The sequence below is a fragment of the Bos grunniens genome, chromosome 19, assembly GCF_055505025.1.
Source record: "Bos grunniens cultivar Pamir isolate PY7600 chromosome 19, Bosgru_T2T1.0, whole genome shotgun sequence".
NCBI lineage: Eukaryota > Metazoa > Chordata > Mammalia > Artiodactyla > Bovidae > Bos > Bos grunniens.
Window position 1 is genome coordinate 41,704,851 of NC_141183.1, and position 22,927 is coordinate 41,727,777.

General features: G+C 53.5%; 1 protein-coding gene across 27 annotated transcripts in view; it reads right to left on the reverse strand.

The window, feature by feature from the left end:
- ABR (ABR activator of RhoGEF and GTPase) overlaps positions 1-22,927 on the reverse strand; it is a 185,938-nt gene that overhangs the window by 73,140 nt on the left and 89,871 nt on the right. Inside the window, exons 1-2 of one of the 27 annotated variants that reach the window (XM_086359874.1) lie at positions 3,507-3,644; positions 2,487-2,595 (exon numbers count right to left, since the gene is read on the reverse strand). The exons of 13 other annotated variants lie outside the window; for them this stretch is intronic. In XM_086359874.1, the coding sequence (XP_086216000.1) occupies positions 2,487-2,582 (96 nt within the window). In that variant the 5' untranslated portion in view covers positions 2,583-2,595; positions 3,507-3,644. 13 more of the 27 variants (XM_086359881.1, XM_086359875.1, XM_086359882.1 and 10 more) reach the window with 13 other exon arrangements.

The following is a 22,927-nucleotide window of genomic DNA, read 5'->3' on the forward strand; positions in this document are numbered from 1 at the left end:
GCCAGAGAAGGTGCTCGATGAAGACATGTATGAAGAGAGAGGAGGAGTAGGGTCAGAGATGACGGGATGGAAGTGGCCATGGGACTCCCGGCCAAGCGGCCTTCCAGCTACACCTCTGACTGTATCTTCCTGCCCCCAGGAACTCAATCCCGCAATGGAAGGTGCTGGCTGTGGGCCCTCAACCTTACCCCTTGTACCCACCCCGCCCCCAGCATCTCCTGACCCCAACAGGCCTCCTCCCCGCTCCAGAATTCTTTCTCCTCTATGGCAGAGATCATACCCCATTTAGCTTTGAATGGCCACCAACTAGCCAATGTTTCCCGTTGTATCTACAGGATAGGTGGGGCATGTGTTGAATGAATAGATAAATAAGTGAAGAATCTACTCAAATTCCCCAGTAATCATTTTTTGCAGTATTAAGTGCCACCAACAGTTCCTGGCACAGAGAACATGCTTGAACACTTTTTCTGAGTGAAAAGACATATAACTTTTCTTGTCATCTAAGATCCCCAAGTCACTCCTAGCCTCTTCTCTCCTTCTCCTCTGCCACACGGAGTCCCCAGTCCCTTCAAAGTGTTCTAGCTCATCTCTTACGAGGATTCCTTCCTCTGCTCCACCCTCTTCGCTGTTGTAATTGAGGCCCACAGCAACCTAGTCCCCACTGGATTCGGACTGCCCTCTGCCTCTCTCTCCTGCCTCCACTGCACTCAGAGTCAGATCAGTCTTCCCAGAATGCCAGCCTACACCTGATGCTTATCAAAGACTTAATACTGCAAAAAGTGATTACTGGGAAATTCAAGTAGGTTCTTCATTCGTTTATTCATGCAACACATGCCCACCTATCCCGTAGATACAGTGGGAAACAAGCATTCGATAGCCCTTACTTTCATATGGCTTATAATCTAGTGGGAAAGAAACACGTTAAAACCAAAGCCAAGGATTTCCCTGGTGGTACAGTGCATAAGAATCCGCCTGCCAATGCAGAGGACATAGGTTTGATTCCTGGTCTGGGAAGATTCCACATGCCACGGAGCAACTAAGCCCACAACTACTGAGCCTGTGTGCCCCAACTGCTGAAGCCCACTTGACCTAGAGCCTGTGCTCTGCAACACAGAGAAGCCACTGCAGTGAGAAGCCCACACTGCAACCATAGAGTAGCCCCTGCTTATCACAACGAAAACCCAGCACAGCCAAAGATAAATACATTACAGCAAACAAACAAAAACAAAAGCCGAGTAAGTATCAATATATGACTATAAAGTGTGATGGGGTCCAGCTTATTCTTTCCTTAAACACCTGCAATGGCTCCCAGCACCTCTCCCCACCCTTCTGATCTCTCCAACAGCCATCTGCCTTTCCAACAGGCCAGAGTGCTCCAGCCTCCAGACTTTGGTTCTAGCTGACCCTGCTACCTGTAATGCCTTCTCCCGCGTGAGCACTTCTCTCCTGAAGGCACAGCTGAAGGCCCTGGCCCTGCAGCTTCGGCTCTCAAGGAGGCAGTCCGCTGCCCCTGACACGTGCCTGATCTTGTTACCTGCCCGGTGATTTTGCAGGGCCACCTGTATCTTGCTCCTCCGGAATCCGCCCCCTCCCCCCACAAAGCCCAGCACCACGTGATGCTCCTGACATGTGGGCACCTGACACTTATTAAGCCTTGTAAGTTCTTTCCACTCTCTCATTCAGCTTCATTGCCCTCTCAAATACCTCTCCGACGGGGGTACTATATTTTTCCATGATACAAATGGAAACAAACAAATAAGACTTAAAAAGAGGGAGGGGACCAGTCCAGAATCACATAGCCAGAAGGTGGCAGAGCTGGGACTCCCTTCTCCTCCCAGGTCCTTGAACACCAAATTCAGGGCTCATCTCCTGCTCTGATGATTCCCTCACTCTTATGTTCCTTTGTCAAGCTTCAGATGCTTACCTAGAATCTCAAACAGTTCCCTCTTTGGGCATTTAAGCACATACCCTTAAGCATAAGCTGAAGCTATGCCAAGCTTCATATTTCTGAAGCTATCAGAAATCTCCTGGGTCCCAGGAGAGCTGCTTCCTGCCTGCTGCTTGGCTGCCTAGCAAGTTCTCACAGGCCTTGCTACCCTTTCCCCAGGTGAGGAACTCTTGATCTGCTATCAGCAAACCAGTTAGCAATTTTGCTGGAGGCAGTCTTTCCCAGAGTCTCTGAAATAAAACCTGATCTTATAATTGGACATTCTGCCAAAGATGTCTACCTCCTCAGCCACAAAGCCTGCGACTATGCCACCTTAGTGGCAAAAGGGAATTTGCAAATGTGACTATGGATTTTTAGGTGAGGAGGTTATCCTGGGATTATCAGATAGAGCCCAGGTAAGAGACCTTTTGGGGTTTCCCAGTGGCTCAGTGGTAAAGAACCTGCCTGTAAGGCAGGAGCCACAGGAGACACGAGTGTGATCCCTGGGTCGGGAAGATCCCCTGGAGGAGGGCATGGCAACCCACTCCAGTATTCTTGCCTGGAGAATCCCAAGGACAGAGGAGCCTGGTGGGTTACAGTCCACAGGGTCGCAAAGAGTTGGACATGACTGAAGCAACTTAGCACAGCACAGCATGCATGCCAGAGACCTATGAGCAGGAGACAAGAGGGTCAGGGTCAGAGAAAAGGCGACTAGCTCACAGAAGGAGAGAGAGAGGGGATGGGGGCGGGGACAGGGAGAGATTGAGTGAGAAACTGAAAGATGTGACACTACTGGCTTTGAGGACAAAGGATGGGACCACGAGCCAAGGAATGCAGGGGCCTCTAGAAGCCAGAAAAGGCAAGGGAACAGGTCATCTTTCCTAGAGCTTCCAGGAGGAATGCAGCACTCCTGACCCTTGAGACTTGCAAGAGAATAAATCTGTGTAGTTTTAAGCCACCAAATGTGTGGTAGTTGCTTTCGGCAGCATTAGGAGACCAGTATGGGTGCCAAGGTTCAGGGAAAAACAAGTTACTTATCGATGGCTTCACAAGTACCAGGCACAGTTCTAAGTGCTTTCTGAGGATTAACTCTCTGGAATCCTGCAGTCTGGATGGTGTTATCATTATCCCTCTGAGGCACAGAGAAAGGAAACTGCCAGCTGTCTAGAGCCATGAGAATCGCAGGCAGGCAGCACCACCTCCGAGACTGGAGCTTGGAGCAGGGCCCACAGGCCCTGGAGGCGGAGGTCAAGGTCAGACCCTGCTGCTTCTGCCTGACAAGTGGGAACTAGCCCTCTATGTTGGGGGCCAGCACTTCCCTCCTGTATCCCATTCCCTTCCTGTTCCCTGCCAACCCGGGATGTGCCCAAGGGCTTGGCAAACACGCTCTCCAGAAGTCACTTGGGGGCACAGTGTGAGCTTAACTGTAGGCCTGGCTGGACAAAGTCCAGGGTGAAGAGCTGGTGACTCATGGCTCCCACCAAGCCTTTACATTCCACCCCAGGCACGAGTACAGGCCCTGGGGTCAGCCCCCATGACAGCCCAGTGCAGCAGGACCCCCTCCTCATGAGACTCCAACCTCGGAGTCCAATCTTGAAAGAATCCCCCCAAATGCAGCAAGTAGTCACTCCCAAGCAGCCCCACTCTGGGCTGTATTCATTCTGATGTTTTGGCTGGTGAGGGGATGGAGGCAATGGAAAAGGATGTGAAATTAACCATTTTACCAACAGCTAACCTGTTCTCAGTTAACACCCCAATCCTCTTCCATCTTCACTTTCCTCAGACCCCACCTGTTCCTGGTTTGGAATTGCCTGGAAATTCACAATTCCTTTTTCAGTCCTCCTGGGGCTACTCTCATCCCATAAAACACTAGGCCCCAGGATTTCCCTGGTGGTCCAGTGGTTAAGACTGTGCTCCCATTGCAGGGTGCCTGGGTTCAATCCCTGGTCAGGGAACTAACATTCCGCCTGCCGCACGGTGTGGCCACAAAACAAAAAAGCCACCAGGGCTCAGCATCCATTCACTCATACCTCACTGTGTGCCCAGCACTAGGAAAAAAGGGGAGAGGACAGTCTTGACCCCCAAAGACCCCCCCCCAGAGGCGCCTACATGCCCAGAATCACCGGGGGGAGTTCTCGGGAGTTCAGGGCCCCCACAGCCTGTGCCAGGCTGCCTGCCAGTCCTGCACACAGGGAAGCTGCCTTCTGGGCGACACTGTCCCCACTTCCTCCCCAAGCAGAGCTTATGAAACTCAGCAGCCATGGTGGGCTCGATCACGGCCAGCATTTTACACAATCTGCTGGGCTGGAAGGCTGTCACAGCCTGAGGCCCCAAATCCAAGAGGTCAAGTCACTCTGAAGGGGACAGTAGCTTCAACTTAGGCTCAGCTGGCTCTGGCCTGGTCTTCTACAGTCTGGGCTAAATAAAGCCTCCAAGGCTTTGGCTCCAGGCCAAATAAAGACACTGTCTCTAGGAGCCTTAATCTCCAAAACAGCAATGTGGGCTGAACAGGCAGGACCACCTTAGGCCAAGTGGCTCTGCAAACAGCAGAACTCAGCCCACTGGCCACACCAGTATGCAAGGGGCAAGGAGGTGGCGGTGGGGCTGTCTGGCCAGAGTCGATGGCACTGAGTCTAGGCGCTGGGTCCACGCAGAGCATCAGCCTCAGAATAGCTGGCCCCTCCCTGAGTTGAGTCGATGCAGGGAACTCAGCCATTCTCTCCTCTTCCCAGCCCTAGGCACCGGGAAGTTCTCTTTCAGTTAGTTCCTCAGAAGAATGGAAGGCAGAGGACAGGGGCCACTGCTGGGGGACTCTTCTGAAAGGCGGAGCCCCATATTCCGGGCTCCCTGCTGTCTGAAGCCACAGGCAGGCCCCACGGGATCCAGCAATACTTCACATCCCACATCTCTGCAGTTGTGTCATACTCACATACCACCAGCATGCTTGCTTAATACTGTTCTTTACAACTGGCTTCTAAAAGCACAGCCTTGGGCTTCCCTGGTGACTCAGAGATAAAGAATCAACCTGCCAATGCAGGAGATACGGGTTCAATCCCTGGTCCAGGAAGATCCCACATGCTGCAGAGCACCTAAGCCCATTACACCACAGCCACTGGGCCTGCCTCTAGAGCCTGGGAACCACAAGCGCTGGAGCCCATGTGCTCTAGAGCTTGGCTCCCCAACAAGAGAAGCCACCACATAAGGAGCCCACAGACCACAACTGGAGAGTAGCCGCTGCTCGCCGCAACTAGAGAAAAGCTTGTGCAGTAACAAAGACCCACACAGCCCAAAAGAAATAAAATAAGTGAAATTAAAACAAAAACAAAAACACAGCCTTATCCCAAGCATTATATTTGAACGCACAGGAAAGATGTACAAGTCAAACCCGCACCAGCTGCGGTGGAAGCTCGGCGTCTTAACCACTGGACCACCAATCAAGTTCTTATTTTTTTCCTAAGATACATTAAAATGTATGCTTAACTGTTAAAATGCAAAATCTATATGTAGGTGCTACCTAAAATCATCTCTCAAATCATCTCATCTGTGGTTCACACTTCAGGGAAAAAAACCTGAGTAGGAAACACAGGCACGGCCATGGCTACACATGGTCGGGGGGAGCAGAGATTTGGACAAGTGAAACAGAAACACAGGCAGTTGAAAATCCATTAAAAATCGGCACAGAATTCACCTGAGGAGTTAATCTGCATTACAAAAGGATTAAAAAATTCCTGACAATCGAGTTCCTTTAAATAGCAGCTTTTACATAGCAAGGCCTCTATCAGCCCAAGGTACCTTTAAATAGAATCGTATGTAAGATTTGGAGGAGGTTCATAACACCTTACGGAGGGGGGCGATGCTGCTCTCGGTATTCATGCATTATTCTTAGTTTATAGACTATTAACTCCCCAAAGGGAGGTGTGAGTTGAAACACATTCCAAGCTCCAGCCCCAAGCTCCATGGAGAAAACCACGGCCATCTTCATACCTGTCCCCTGGGCAGGATGAAGCATCTCAGAAACTACACTGAAAACAGGATTGATTTGACCTGTATAATAGGACTGGTGTTTGGACACTGTTGAAGGTAAGTACTCCTGAAGTAAAGTAATAGCAGCAAAGAGAGAACGGCCCTGGACTCCTACCAGGTGTCAAGAAGAGTCTACCAAGCAGGAGTGTGCCAAGCCCGGGACAGAAGCACACCGTCCAGAAAGGAGCCTTGACCTCACAGGTGTACATGCCCACCCCCACACCCACACCCACCCCTGACTCAATGAGAAGCGTTCTCTCCTAATCTGAATTTAGTACCCTTTTATCAGAACCCTTCTCCTGGCTCTGCCTATTTTCTCTTTATAGTCCTATTATCTGGGCACTTGCCCCTTGCTCTGAACTCTTTATGAGAGAGGATCAAGTCTTTCTCATCTCCTCTCCTCCCCAGTGCCAGGCATCCTGCTTTGACTAGAACAGAACCTGAGTGTTTGTTGAATGAATCAGCGAGCTTTCTGCCTGCTTTTCCCTCTATAGATGGCCAAGCCTGGTGGTGGTGAAGGGCTTCCTAGATGTGTTCAGGTTGAGACAGGGGGCCTGGAATTCTCCAACACTCAGGAAAGGGCCCTTCTCCCTGGAGTCAGGTAGGTACAGGAACACTGCGGCGGCAAGGCAGAGGGGAGGACTCAGCCAGGCACTCACAGGGCTCCGGGAGGAACAGCATTTTTAGGTGTGATGTGTACCTAAGCCCCCATGGCATCCACATGCTTCCTTCTTACAAGGCCAGGGACATCGAGCCTCACTCAACCCACCAATCCACTGGACACCAGCCACACAGCAGGCTCTGTGCAGTGCCCACCATGAATACAAGAGGGCTCTGCCCTCGAGGAGAACAGAATCAAGGAGGCGGAGTCTAGAGTTCCAAACAGAATGAAATATGGGCTAGGCTGGAATAAACCAGGGAGGAGACCCATAAGGCGGCACAGGAGTGGGGTCCCATCTGTACTGGGGAGGGCGTCTCAGGGAAGGACCATTAGGAACCCACGTAGGTCCCATCCCACACACCACTAAACTCCCAGCAGGTGCTCTTGGTTCATAACCAGACTTTTCTCCATCCTGTTCCTGGGATGGCTGGTCAGACCCCAAGGGCAAGGCCTCAGGGGCCCAATGCGAGACATGACTTACTCCAGTGTGCCAGGCTAGCACCAGATGAGCAGCCCAGGGGTGGGGCATCAGCCACTGCCAGCCTCCCATTATAGCTTCTCTCTGCCCCACACCCAGGCCTACAGCTACTGCTCCGCCCCTTCCACACATCAGCCATCTACCGTGGGCCTGCAGTCTATTTTTACCTCCATTAGCTCCTCCTCGGAACCAGACTGTAGCCCGGATGGGGCAGGGCTCTGATGCCCATCTTACAGGAGGGACAAAGGGGCCCAGGGAGGCTCAGTGACAGTTGCCTCCTGCCCACAGCAAGGCTCTGTGCACCAAGCCCTCTGGGGTGAAGTGCTGCCAGGGCAGACGGGCCGGGGCCCACAGACAGGCGCTCTGTGTTAGGTAGCCTGGCTTGCAGCCTGCAAACTCCCTGCCAAACGTTCTCACTGGCCCTCCCTTCAAGCCGCAGAATAGGGAGGAGGTGAGCAAAACACTGAGGTCAGAGATCTTAGAAGCGGGCCTAGGTGAAGGAAAGGAAGAATATAGTGTGGTGTGCAGCACTGGTGTGCTTTCAAGGGGAAGCCCAGCCCCTGGGGCTCAGGTGAAGAGAAGGGAGGGGGTCTGAGGCAGTCCCGCCCCTCCCACTCTACCTTCAAGGCAACTTCTCCAACGACACAAGGGCACCACTGCAGAGAATGCCCATAGCCCAGCGTCGGTGGGCTGTTATGCTTCCTGCCAGTGCCCACCTTGGGTAAAGTGCCTTATCCACCCAGCTCTGGCCTCCAAGTGGGCTGTTTCCTCCCCTTTTCGGCTCATCCAACTCTTTTCCTTCAAGGAAGCCCAGTGACCCCTGGTTCTGGATCCCTCCAAACACCCGGAGCCCTGGCCCAGATGCTCCAAGTCTCCTAGCTGGGAAGAGCAAGGGTCCCCTTGGCCTGAACTTCCCACTGCACTTATCCCCCTGCTGCCATGGAAACAAGGAATTATAGCTTTCTGGTTTCAGGTCAGTCGGCTCGTGGGGAGGGGGGGTGGGGGGCGGGAAAGCAGGCTCACACCCCTGGCGTGCCCCCCAGGTGACTCATGTCACTGCCAGAGAAAAAGCCACCGCCACCCCCCGCCCCCGAGCTGGTCTGGGGAAAGCCAGCAGCCACTCCCCTCCGAGGACAACTGGTCCAAGGGGAGGAGGCCGGCACTGCACCTCTCCCCCGGGAAAAACTGCCCAGAGCACAGCCCCTCGCATCCCCTGACGGGCGGGCGGCCGGGCGCCGGACCCCTCTCCGGTTGGGGTGCTCCAGCTCAGCCACGAGGCTGGTGCGCAAACCAGCCATTTCTGCAGTCAGAGCTGCGAGCCCTGCCCCCTCCCCCGACAAGCATCCAGGGCGTGTCACGTTCCCACCTTCACAGTCACCAAGAAGGGGGACCCTGAGCTGGGGCTGGTCGGGGTTCCCAGCTCGCACTCCTCCAGCAGAAACACATCTTCATCCTCCAGGACCTTGTCCAAAAAGCCTATCGCCTCCTCTTCCTCTTCCATGGCAGCCGGAGCCGCGGAGGGCAAACAGGAAGCGGGGTCCCGGCGGCAGCAACGGCAGCAGCCGTGGCCGCCGGCGCCCGGGAGGGAGCGGGGCGGGCCGGCGGGGACGGGAAGAGCGCGCGGGGCAGGCCTACACCAGCACGCGGGCCTCCCCGGAGTCCGTCCTGGCGCCCGGCCACCGGCTGCCGATGAAAGGGTCCATTATGAACCTTCTCGGGCCGCCGGCTCCCGGCCCTCCCGGAGAAAGGGGAAGCGGGGCGGCCCCGCGGGTCCTGGCCGCCTCTTGCGGGGAGCTCCAGCCGCCGCCGCCGCCGCCGCCGCGATCCTGGGGCCCGCGCGCCCCTGCCCGCCGTGCGCGCCGGCTCTCCGGGCAGGCGGGGCCCCGCTCCCCGCGCCGCTCCCAGCCCGGCCCGGGCGCCCCGCCGCCGCCGCCAGCCGCTCGGATCCCGCCCTCCTGGACGCCGAGGCTCGCGTTCGCTCTCAAGGCAGGAAATGCACGACTCGACGGGCGAGGTGGAGCCGTTCCCCTCTCTGCGGTCGCCGGGCCAGCCGGCCGGCGGGAGGCTCCGGGAGCGCGGAGGAGGGGCGACGAGGCCGCAGCCGGGCCGGGCGCGGAGGGGAGGTCCGCTTCCCAGAGACAGGCTTTTATTTACAGCCCCTCACCGGCCCCGCGGGCTGGGCGGGCCGGCGGGCGGGGGCGGAGCGGAGGAGCAGCTGCCCGCAGAGCCTCGCGGGCCCCCGGGCCAACCTCGGTGTCACCTTGGGATGCCGACCAGCCCCTAGTCACTTCCGCCCCAGGCTCTGACACCTTTAGGCCTGGTGAGAAACCATAGTTTCCATCGCCACCGTGGTTGGGGCTTTGTGCAAAGGAGGCCTGACCTGCTTTCCCGAGGCAGAAGCACAAGTGCCAGCCAGGGGTTGCAGCGGGGACCGCTTGGGGCCGCCAGAGGTACCACACCTCTTTCTTACAGATGCTGCTGAGATTAGCAGCACCACACCTCTTTGGGGCTCTTCTCCTTCAGGAAGGGCCTCTGGGCCCAGTAGAACCAGCCCCGCAGAGAAGGGTACACTGAAGCCAGGATCACGAGCATCGCCAGCCCTGCCCATCCCAGCCTGATTCCCCTGGCTTCCCATGCTTCCAGAAGCTAAATGCATCCGCACATCCCCGGGTCCCCCTGGCCCCATCCAGAGATGTATCAATACATCCACCTACTCTTGCCGGGAAGGAGTTTCAGGGCGGCAGCTGGGAAAAGCTTTCACAACACAACATCTAGGACAAAGGTTGCAAACTCCAGGCCCCAGGAGGGTGTGGGTAAGATCGGTTAGTGAATGAGCCAGGTAGGGACCAGGTGAATTCAAGAAAATGTCACTCAGCTCCAGCTGCTGGCTGCCAGGGGCAGTGCAGGCTCACGGTTGCCCCCACCCCCTCCACCCCGGATCTTGGATTGTTCCAGAGAAGCCGGAATCTGGATTCTTAAGTGAGAGCTCTCAATTTAAAAATGATGGCAGAGGGACTTCCCTGGCAGTCCAGTGGTTAAGACTTCCCCTTCCAATGCAGACGGTGCGGGTTCCCTGGCCTGGGAGCTAAGATCCCACATGCCAAAAAACCAAAATATGAAACAGAAGCAATGTTGTAACAAACTCAACAAAGACTTTAAAAATGGTCCACATCAAAACAATAAAAATAAAAAATAAACCATGGCAGAAGAAACAAGGTACAGTCTAAATGAAACATCTGTGCACTGAATCAGGCTTACAGACAAGACTGCTGCCTTCTTACAACTGGTTGTTTCTCTGAGAGAAGTTTGGGAGTGTGTGTGTGTGTGTGTGTGCGCGCGTGGGTGAGGGTGGGGCGGTGGGGAGAGGGTGTTGGAGGATGGTCCTGAATATTACCTCTGTCCCATTTCCTCCTGGTATCTTGGAATCAAATTCAGCTTCACACACGATCAGTCTACCACTTTCTAAACCTGTATAGTAAGTGCCACCAACCAGGCAGGTCAAGTGAACACTCTGGATTCTGCGTAATGAGCCCTGAAGCTCCAACTCCTTTCAAGCACCCCCCACCTGCCCCCATCCTGCCAATCTCCCACCAGCCCCCAAACTATGTCTCTAGTCAGGGATTTGTGCTTCTAGCTCACAAGTGACTTTCAGTACACAGTTGCCAGGACCAGCCAGTGTGGTTCTTAATGACGCAGTGTCTAAGTTGTCCCTAATGCCTTGTGTGTCTACCAGGACCTCCTTATGCGATGGTGCATCCCCGTCTGGTGGCAGGTGTATGGCCAAAGAGGGAAGAGTCCAGCTCTTTGGGACTCATTTGGAAATGCATTCCACAGTGGGGTCAACCATGGGCCACCCTGGGCCCACCTGGGGTCATCACCTCTCCTTCCAGCTGAGTATCTCAGCTGAGAATAGGGTCCTTGGTTGAGCCTCCAGGCTGGGTGGAGAGGTTGAGGAAGAGGGAGGAGGGAAAAGGAGAGAGGTGGACGTGGTTTCTCATCCCAACTTCCCCCAAAATCTTTGAAAGTTATGATCTCTAGGTGGGGCTCCTGCCATTCTATTACAGCCGAAAACCTGTCTTCTCCAGTAAAAGATTTCTCCCTATCACTGTAGCTGAAATACAGACCAAGGGATTTGGCGTAAGTTCTCTGGGGCCTCAGGGCTGACGGGGTTCCACACGGGCACACCCCACCCTACACCCGCCCTCTCCATCAGTCCCTATCCCTGCCCTGGCTGGGTTATATATAGCCAGGGCACATCAGAAGGGCCACAATTCCTCATCTGGTGTGGGCGGGTGAGGCTGTTCTCAGGGCTTGGGAACAACCAGGGCTGGCATTCCCCAGGGCAGAAGTGTGCCAGCCCAGGGCTCTGTGCCAGTCTCCCACCCTGCAGGCTCCAAGTGCATGGCATATGGGGCTGCCCTCACTGGTCGGACAAGCAGGTGGCATGGGAGAAGGGCCTAACAGCCCAGGGGCCCCCCGTCTGCCTTCCCCCACCCAAAGGAACATGAGGGGCCCTGAGGGGGTCTCCTAGAAGTATCCCCCTCTGTTTCCCCAGGCTCCTCCCCAGCAGGGCAGGATCGACACCCACTTCTTCTGAACCCTGAAACCTCAGAAGCTGCTCCCTGAATATCCAAATATCTCCACTCCACCAGTCCTGGGGTTGGCTGGAAATTCCAGTGAGTAACTCGAGTGCCCTTCCATCTCCCCTGGGCACACAGACTCCACTCAAAGGCCCTCAGTCCTGCCCCTGGTGGGAATGACTCACAAGTCCCAGGGGGTATCCCCTCCCTTTCCCTGGCCCGTGCCCTGAGCCAGCCCTGGACTGGGCTTCCTCCCTGTGTCCTCTGCAGCTCTGCCTGCTCCGCCTAGCTCCTGATCCTCCTCTCCAGAGAAGCCGCCTGCTCCAAAGGCCTCACAGCTGCTGTATTCCCAAGTCACAGGCCCCCTTCTCTACTCCTTGGCCTCTGCGGTCTAGATGCTCTTAAACCCCTCAGCTCCCATGGCCGTGTCGATGCTGCCTCTGACCACTCTGGTTTAGGCTGGCCCTTCTCTCTCCTGCTCCCTAGAAGATGGGAGTCACCCAGTTGGACCCAGGCCTCTGCACTTTGCTCTCTACCCTTGCGGAACTCATCCCCTGTCGCTGCTAGCCTGTCCCCATCTGCAGCCCCAGCGCCCTGCTCTGCTCCCAGCGTGATATCTGAGCTGTCAGCTGGTTCTTCTCACTTGGAAGCCCCACTGGCAGCCCCTCAAACGCCACCTCTCCAGACCCAACGAGCCTTCTCCCTCTCCCACCCAGCTTCCCCTTCTGGCTCCTCCACTTCTGTTGGTGGGGTCACCATCTTGTGACTGTTCCTTCCCTCAGGCCCCACATCCTTTTTACCAAGTCACTTAGTGCTTCCTTCTTTTCCTTTTCCAAAGCCACCACCCCAAGCAGGGTTTGCAGCATCTCACACTACACAGCTGCAATAATATTCCTCTTTGACTCCTGATCTTGTCTGTCCATCTGACGGTTCATTCATACCCAGAGAAGGCCTGGCATTACAAATACACAAACCTGGGGGACACAGCCCTTGCTATTAGAATGCTCTCAACTCAAACTTCCCTGGTGGTCCAGTGGTTAAGACTCCAAGCTCCCACTGCAAGGGCCATGGGTTCAATCCCTGGTTGGGGAGGATCCCACGCATGCCTCATGGCAAAAAAAATAAAAACGAGGAATGCTCTCAACTCAACTCAGAGAGGGTGACGGGCCTATAAACAGATGAGGCAGTATTCTCACTGGTCAACACAGCGGGAACAGAGGACAAAGGCACTAATCCTGCCTGAGAGGAAAAGCTTCACAGGAGAGTGGTTTCTGAGCAGCATCTTGAAAAGGGGAAGGGTTTCCAGGCAAAGGGAGGAAAATGTTTTGCAAGGAACCCCAGGAAACACAGCAGGAGGACAGAAGAGAAAACGGGCAGGTGATGAACTTGGAGGGGTAGCGGGAACCACTCCGTGGAAGGCGAGGGGCGTGGGCTCCCCCATGGGCAAGGGGCACAGACTGAGATTTCGGACACCTGCCAAGCCTACACTTTTCCAAGCCACCAACAGTTTACTCTCCCCAAACCCAGCAGCCTTCTTTCACACTCTTCTCCATCCCCTCATTCCCTTACCCCCTCCATCAACAAGTATCTATTCATTGCCCGCAGTGCCTGCCAGGCCCTGGGGTAGCGCTCAGAACGTAGCCACCGGCAAGAGCATTTGTCTACCTCCGTGGAGCTGACGGTCTCAGGGACAGACTGGCCACTGCTCGCCAAGGTAGGGCCAGGGGAAGGGTACAATCTCAGAACTATCGGGCTGAGGTACAACCCTTTCAGAAAGAATAACTCGGAAATATCTATTGTGATTTAAAATGGTCACACCCTCTGACTCAGCACCTCCACTTTAAGGGATTTTTCTGCAAAAACATTTCTACAAGGGCTCAAAGATCTCTGCACAAAGATGTTCACTGCAATGATGGTTAAACCAGTGAAAGACTGGAAACAGTCCAAATGTCCATTTGAAGGGGACTGGCCAAGTGAATTATGGTACATCCGTTAAAAGAAGCACTACATACAGTTGTGAAGGAGAATGAGGTAAGTCTTTAATTACTGATATGCAAGATGCCCAAGACTTATCAAGTAAAATAACCAGAGCAAATTGCATAAAGTATCAATAGTATGATCCAACTTTAAAAAATATATATATGCTCACACACATATACACATTTTAGAGAAAGAAATGGCAACCTACTCCAGTATTTTTGCCTGGAAAATCCCATGGACAGAGGAGCCTGGCAGACTACAGTCCTTGGGGTCGCAGAGTTGGACACGACTTAGCGACTGAACAACAATATATACATATACACATATATATAGAATGTGCTTATATATGTATAATGCATATATAATGTATTTATATATTAATATATAATGTATAAGTAAATATATATATTGTATAATGTATTTATAAACATACATAGAAATGTATCTTATGTATATAATATCTCACTTGGAAAAATAAGGAAAAATATACAACCATCTCTTAACAGATATTCTCTCTGTAAAAGGAGACTTAAGGAGACTTTCACTTTCCATATTATACATTTCTATAAAATTAGAATTTTCCGTGATATAACCAAAAAATAAAGAAGTTAAAAAAAGAAGTGTGTTAAGTGCTACAATTGGGAAAGTAGACTGAGCTCTGGGGGCATAAGACACGCACATCTGATGCGGCAAAGGGGAGTCACAGGAAGTTCTCCAGAGAAGGTGGCCTTAAAACTCCTACCTGGGACTTCCCTGGTGGTTCAGTGGTTAGGACTCCACACTTCGACTGCAGCGGGGGCGAGAGGATCCCCGGCTGGGGAACTAAGATCCAGCATGCCACAAGGCACAGCCAAAAGATTAAAACAACAACAAAACTCCTCCCTGAAAATCAACAGTGACCAGCCATGCCAGTGGTGACACGCGGACAGGCAGGATAGCATGAGGAACAGTGAAACGAGTTCAGTCTGGGCGGCAAGGCTTCATTCACTCAACCAGTACTTACTGGGCATCTCTGACGTGCCAGGCACAGTTCTAGGTACTAGAGTTTGCAACGAGCAAACATTTCAGTGCAAAACTGACAGAGCTCCATGGCGGAGCTCATGTTCTAGCTGGAGGGCTGGTGATGAGGTTGCAGAGGCGGGCAGCAGTCAAGTGGCCAGGTTAGGCGTGGCCTTGACAGCATTGCTAAGGGCAGGCATGGAAAAATCTGACTGGGAGTGACCGGACAGTGTCCCTCCCGCTGACATCAGATTACTCTTTCTAACACATTGCTCACTCTGTGTCCAGCAGGAAGCCACCAAGTCAGCCCAAACAAGGACAGTGGGGCCCTTGCTGATGACTCAACTGATCACACTGTTGACAACAACCACCTCTGCTGTTTGCTGTCCCCTGAAAGGGCCAGGCGCAGTCTCGCCTCCAGGCCTGATCCTGGCTTGGAGCCCCAGCTCCCTCTTCTCTGCTTATCCCTGGGCCCTCCTACTTCCTTAGCAGGAACTCAAGCCCCACCCCTATGTTTTCCAGAGCTCGTCAGACCCTGGGCCAATGAGAACTGACCCCGGGGCCGAGTAGACCCAGGGCCAGCATCCACCGCAGATACAATCAGGTTCATCATCTTGATAATCAGCCTCCTCCCTCTGACTTCCCTTTTTCTGCTACAGCAGAAGTCACTACAAACATCCCAGAGAGTTCAATCACATGAAGCAAATGTTGGATATAAGCCAGTACACGACACTGTTTATACAGTAAAACAAACAAACAAAAAAAAACTCTCCTGGATTTTAGACTGGAATCCTTGTTCTGCCTCTTACCAGCTGTGTGACCATGGGCAAGTCATTCAAACTCTCTAGGCCTCGGTTTCCTCATCTGTAAAATGGGGATAAGTCTAACACCAACTCTAGGTTTGCTGAGGGTTTCCCAGGTGGCACTAGTGGTAAAGAACCCACCTGCCAATGCAGGAGACATAAGAGATGCAGTTTCGATCCCTGGGTCAGGAAGGTCCCCTGGAGGAGGGCATGGCAACCCACTCCAGTATTCCTGCCTGGAAAATCCCATGGACAGAGGAACCTGGTGGGCGACAGTCCATGGGGTCACACAGAGTCAGACACGACCGAGCGACTTGCATATTGCATAGCATATATGCCAGGTCTGCTGGGAGGACTTGTACACGTGGGGCAGTGTCTGGCATGTGTCGAGTCCTTGGCAGGCACCAGCTATTCTCCTCTCCTTTGGCAGGGGTGCTGGGGTGTGGAGAGTGCAGGAAAGGGGAGCCCTAGCCCAATCCCAGCCTCACCTCCCACCTCATCCAGTGAACCCAGTGCTCCGGCCCCACCAGACCATTCCCCTCTTCTCACACCTCCAGACGTCTTCCTACATTCCAGAACTTAAACAGCCCCCTTTATCTAGAATGTCCTTCCTGACCAGTGCCCAGGCAGAACACTACCTAGTTTCTGAGGCTGCCTCCCTCCATGCTGCCTTCCTTGATTCCCCCACCTGAGGCCACATGGCTTCTTCCTTGAGATGCTGTATTAATACATCTCTCAAACCTTGAAATTAAGGGATTGTGTGCATGTGTGTGCATATGTGTGTGTGAAAGGGGGCGGGGGGTGAGGGGCAATTCCTGTTTATGCCACAGCACCCAGAACAAGAGCTTATAAAAGGTGTGCCCTGGTGGTATAGTGGTTAGGGCTCTGGGCTTTCACTGCCATGGCTTGGGTTCAAAACCTGGTCAGGGAACTGAGATCCTGAAAGCTGCAAGGTACAGCCAAAAAAAAAAAAAAAAGGGGGGGGAGTAGGTGCTCAGAAAAACACATAGTTAATAGATTTGACCTCAGGAGGTTTACAGGGCAAGACAAAGGGTCTCCCAAGAAGATAAATCAAGAGGTTCAGGTTGGGTGCATGGTACCTGAGGAAATTGCGCATCCACCGTGACACCCTCCAGAGGGGTCTCTGCCTCCCAGGCATGCCGGGGGAGGGGGACGCTGAGCCACCTCTGCTAGGACTAGAGTGGGGGTGGCAGGGCCCAAGGACAGCCAGAGCTGGGGACCCACGGAGAACTGGGTTCACATCCCAGGAGAGGGTCAAAGACAACGATCACCTGAGGAGCTGTCCTCCTGGGGATGCAGACTGTGTTTTCACAGTTGCTGTGTCTCTTGGTCCTCCCAGCAGCCCTTCCAGATAGGAGGGATTTATCCTTATTTACAGCTGTGGGACTGGGACTCTACTGGTTGTTTCAAGTTACAGAGCCAGGAAGACGTCAATCGAGTGCACCAAGGCTTGTCCTGGACAGTTGGCAGAGAAGCACGGAGATGAGCAGCCACCACTCATCAGCTCTGGGGCCTCGGGTGGGTTGTGTCACCTCTCTGTACCTCAGTTTTCACATCTGGAAAATGGGGCAGTCACAGTGCCTACCTCCCAGTGTGTGGTGAGGACTAAATGAGTCAGTGTCTATAAAGTGCTACAATAGGGCCCAGCCTTCTGTAACTGCTGTGCAAGTGTTTCTCTTCTTTCTGTCACACAGGCAGGAGGGTGGGGGTTGGGGGGGAAATCTGTGTGGCCTTCCAGATAGAAGTGACCAGCTCATAACCCTGTGGGAGGAAAGTCCACAAGAGCAGTGGTCCCCAACCGTTTTGGTACAGAGGGACCAGTTTCATGGAAGATAATTTTTCCATGGACTCAGGTAGGGGGAGATGGTTTGGGGATGAATCAGATACTTTACGTTTATTATGCCCTTTATTCCAATTATTATTACATTAGCTCCACCACAGGTCATCAGGTTATTAGATCCTGGAAGTTGGGGACCCCTACATGAGCTCATCATCAGAGCATCATGGTGGAAAGAAGGCGCTAGCGCCCACTAGTGGAGGAACCAGGTGCGTGCGTGCATGATGTGCTGGGTCACTCAGCTGTCTGAGTCTTTGTGACTCCATGGACTATACAGCCCGCCAGGCTCCTCCATCCATGGGATTTTCCAGGCAAGAATCCTGGAGTGGGTTGCCATTTCCTTCTCCAGGGAACCTTCCCGACCCAGGGATCGAACCCACATCTCTGGTGGATTCTTTACCGCTAGTGCCACCTGGGAAACCAGAAGAACCAGGTGAAGATGATGGAAAAGAGAGTCCGTGGGTAAGATCCAGCCTGCCGCAAGGACATTCCCTGCCCTTCTTTGCCCTGGTAGAGCCCAGAGGCCATCCAGCCTCTGCCCCTTGGCGGCTCAACTATGTGGCCAAACGTCTCAAAGTGAAGGCATTCTCGAGCCAATTTCACATCTGTTGGTGTGAATTATGCAGGTCAGTTGGCCTCCCTGCCCCACCCCCAAAGACTCCAGAGCTTCAAGGGCAGAGGATGGGTCTGGCTGGGCTCATTCTCCTATCCACTGTCCTGGGATCTGCAGGAGATGAACCGACCTTCACCGAATACAGGCTGCTTTGGAAGTAGCCTTTCTAGCAAGTGTGAAGCATGTTAATGAACCACAATCTCAGCACACTAGCAGGGAGAGGGAGCCCCCAGACAGGCCGTGAGTGCTACAGGGATGCTCCAGGTTGGCCAGATGTGGCAAATCAGGGAAGCCCAAATCCCATCCAGATGTGAAGAGGGGCGGGGGGCGGGGGGGGGGGGGTTGGGCGGGCGGCGATGAGCCAGAGAGGCCAGGGAAGGCCAGCTGTGGAGGGGCTGAGGGCCACAACCAAGACACTGTGTCTCCCCACTTCCTATTTACATCCTCCTTGACTCGGATAAGCCAAGCAACTGCCTGAGCCGTAGATGCCTCATCTATAAAATGGGGGCTCCTCCAGCAGTTGGAGGGCTGGGTGGCAATGAAGCCGGGCACCCGGCACAGCACCTGGTAAGTAGCAGGGCCAGGCAGGCTCCTTCTCTTTGCAGCGGGACCAAAGATCCAGAAAGGAGCCATGACAACAAGGCTGCTGAGGCAGGAGGTTGGTAACTTGAGGAGTGATGCCTGGTTTTATCTGCAGCTGGAAACCCCTGAGAGATGTAAAGATCAGGGGCAGCCCCAAAGCCTCCCAACCCAGGCCTCAAACACCATCCAAAAGGAGCATCCTGGGAAGCCAGCTGAGAGGCTTCTGGCTCTCCACGTGGCTTCTCCTTTCACCTAGAAGGAAGTTCCTTGTCCTGCAACCTCAAATCCTAAACCACAAGCCTCCGAACAGACCAGGAAGGGAAGAAGGGGCAGCGATTCATCCCAGCTTCATTCCCTGAGACTGCATCCACCTAAATTCCCTGCTCCCCGGCCATCCTGGTACTGGTTGGTTCAATTCTACAACACGGGGTGAACACCCCTAGGTGGCCAGGAGGCGCTGATAGGGTCCACAGAGATGATTGGGGATCAGAGCTCTTGATGTCAACAGGGCAGACGTGCCCCTCAAGTAACTGTGCACACTCCCCAAACACCAGAGGGCTCAGCTATGGGCTGGGAAATCTTCAAGGGGAGGTGTTGTCTGACTGGACTTGGCAGCACCACACAGACTCCAGCGTCAGAAAAACCCACATTTAGGGACTTCCTGGTGGTCCTGTGGTTAAGACTGAGCTTCCAGTGCTGGGGGCGCAGGTTCGATCCCTGGTCAGGGAACTAAGATCCCGCATGCCAGCATGGGCCAAAAATAAGAAAAAGAGAAAGACCCAAGTTTAAATACATCTTTGGCTCCTCTGGCTGGTCTTGGGCAGATATGTCACCTCTCTGATCTTCCATTTCCTCAGCAGTAAAAATGATGATCATTGCATCTACCACCGAGGGCTGTTGTGTTAGTTGCTCAGTCGTGTCCAGCTCTTGGTGACCCCCATGGACTGTACCCCTCCAGGCTCCTCTGTCCATGGAATTCTCCAGGCAAGAAGAGTGGAGTGGGTTGCCATTCCCTTCTCCAAGGGCTCATCCTGACCCGGGGATCTGAACCTGGATCTCTCACATTGCAGGCAGATTATTTACCATCTGGACCACCAGGGAAGCCCACATAGGGCTGTGGTGAGCCTTACGCGAGACAACCCATGTAAAAGGCCCAGGGTAAGTAGTTGTGGGGAAGAAAGGGTACTGGGGGAGGGGGAGGGATGAGAAGGACGACAATGTGATCATCTCAAATAGCCCCTACCCATCTTTAAACTGTCCTGCCCTGTGGACAGTGAAGCCCTCAATTCAGCAGCTAGTGCAGTCCTAACACGTACAGACCTTACAAAGCGCTCCACCTGGCACCATCTTATGGGAGCTTCCTGACAGCTGTGTGAGGTCAAGAGAAAGGAAATTCTCAGTATCTTCACCTTATAGATGAGCCAACTGGAGCTCAGAGAGGTTGAGTGACAACCCTTAGGTCACACAGCTAGAAAGTGGTGGCACTGAAAGAACACCCAGATATTCTCTCTGCCTTGTGACCCCTTTGCAGTGTGCCTCCCGAGAAGGGAGTCCGAGGAGTCCATGGTTTGCAGGGCGCATGCTTTTCTGTAAGACCAGGGTCCTGGCGGAGAAACACTTAACACGCTTGTCACTGAGAGCGAGCCCCGCCCCTCCCTCCCAGGGTGAAAGCAGGCCCTCTGCTGAAGCCACCAGAGGGCGCTCTGCTCAGCCCGGGTTCGGGGAAAGGAATGCTCTGCAGGGCGTTGGGCTTCACTTTTGACACCTCACTGGGCTGCACACTGGGGCACATCTAAGGCACGAAGCACAGTGAGGCTGCAGCGGTGAGCTGGGGAGCGAGGAGCATGTGTCCCGCAGACACCAGAGACCCAGCTTCATCTGGGCTCCTGCACCTGCGAGTACAGAGCCAACCCCAGAAAGGAGACTGCAAAAGCAGAGTCAGTCGTTGTCCCACAAACATTCATTAGACTGGGTCCTTACCCCTCTTAAGGCTGGTGAGGAGAGTCTTGTGGGCCGCCATCACCAAGAACTGAGTACCCACAGCGCACCAGGCCCAGCTCTACAGGCCTCACTGGGGCTACCTCAGTCTGTCCTCTCAACAACCCTTCAGGTATTTAGTCCTATTTAGACATGAGGATGTGGAGAAGGCAATGGCACCCCACTCCAGTACTCTTGCCTGGAAAATCCCATAGACAGAGGAGCCTGGTGGGCCGCAGTCCATGGGATTACTAAGAGTCGGACACGACTGAGCGACTTCACTTTCACTTTTCACCTCCACGCATTGGAGAAGGAAATGGCAACCCACTCCAGTGTTCTTGCCTGGAGAATCACAGAGATGGGGTAGCCTGGTGGGCTGCCATCTATGGGGTTGCACAGAGTAGGATACGACTGAAGCAACTTAGCAGCAGCAGCAGACATGAGGATGGAGAAGGCGATGGCACCCCACTCCAGTACTCTTGCCTGGCAAATTCCATGGATGGAGGAGCCTGGTGGGCTGCAGTCCATGGGGTCACAAAGGAACCAAAGGGAAGAGCGACTTTCCTTTCACTTTTCACTTCATGCATTGGAGAAGGAAATGGGAACCCACTCCAGTGTTCTTGCTTGGAGAATCCCAGGGACGGGGGAGCCTGGTGGGCTGCCGTCTATGGGGTCGCACAGAGTCGGACATGACTGAAGTGACTTAGCAGTAGCAACAGCAGCACACATGAGGAAACTGAGGGTCAGAGGGGTTATGATACTGGTCTAAGGTCCCACTGGTAGAGAGCAGCACATGTTCATCTATCAAAAGCTCATGGCCCTGCCATTCTCTGAGCTGCTGGGAGAGTCTGACCATAGGGTTGGTTTTATGAGCCAAACCAACGGGGATAGAGGTGCCCAGACATTTGGCTAAATGTTATTCTGGGTATGTCTGTAGGGGTGTTTCTGTGTGAGATTAATGCTTGAAACAGTTGACTGAGCAAAGCAGTTTGCCCTCTCCAATGTGGATGGGCCTCACCCAATCAGTTGAAGGTCCAGATGGGCCTCAGCTAATCAGTTGAAGGTCCGGATAGCCCAAAAGGGTGACATAAGGGAAGAATTGATGCTTTTGAACTGTGGTGTTGGAGAAGACTCTTGAGAGTCCCTTGGACTGCAAGGGAGATCCAGCCAGTGCATCCTAAAGGAGATCAGTCCTGGGTGTTCACTGGAAGGACTAATGCTGAAGCTGAAACTCCAGTACTTTGGCCACCTCATGCGAAGAGTTGACTCATTGGAAAAGACCCTGATGCTGGGAGGGATTGTGGGCAGGAGGAGAAGGGGACAACAAAGGATGAGATGGCTGGATGGCATCACCGACTCGATGGACATGAGTTTGAGTGAACTCCGGGAGCTGGTGATGGACAGGGAGGCCTGGTGTGCTGCGATTCATGGGGTTGCAAAGAGTCGGACATGACTGAGCGACTGAACTAAACTGAACTGAACTGAACTGAAGGGAGAATTCACTTCAAGGTGGCTCAGTGGGAAAGAATCCGCCTGCCAATGCAGGAGATGCAGGTTGGATCCCTGGGTGGGGAAGATCTCTGGAGAGGAAATGGCAACCCACTCCTCTTGCCTGGAAAATTCCATGGACAGAGGAGTCTGGTGGGCTACAGTCCATGGGTTCGCAAAGAGTCGGACATGATTGAGTGACTGGGCATGCATGCACAAGGGAGAATTCACTCTCTGCCTGTCTTCGAGCTGGGACATAGGTCTTCTCCTGCCTTTGGACTCAATACGGACTAGAACTTCCACCATCAACTCTCCTGGACTTGGACTGTAACTAACTATTCCATCAGTTCACCTGGGCCTCCAGCTTACTGGCTGCAGAACTTGGAACTTCTCAGCTTCCATGATCTTAGTGAGCCAGTTCCTTTTAATACATCAATTCTTCTTCCTCTGTATCCTAAAGGTTCTGTTTCTCTGGAGAACTCTAATGCAATGACTTGTTCCTTGGGCTTCCAGAAACAAGTCGGCTACATATTTGGCTGTGGAATGCCCGGCTGCGAAAGGCCATCTCTGAATGTCTAGAACAATCATCTGATTTGGTCCAAAAATCCCCTTGTTCCCAACGCCCCAACAGGAAGCCTGGCAGGGAGGGGACCTGCCTGGCCAAATGAGCAGAGCCAAGTAGCAGAAACCTTGGCTTTCTTTTTCTTTCCTTCTTCTTTTTTTTATAATGCTGAAACAGTTCCTAAGTACTCAGGAAGAAGTATGTGAACTCTCCAGCACCCCATTGTAAACAGCAATAGTTTCTGTGTCCACTAGATGGGGCCAGTGGCACAGCAGAAAGGGCAGAAAGGCAACTCAGGAGAGAAGGTAGGCAGGCAGGGGGGTGCATGGGGCTGGAATCTTCAGTTGGGATCTTCAAGTTGGATTAATGCTCCCCAACCCTATCTTGTATCATTTC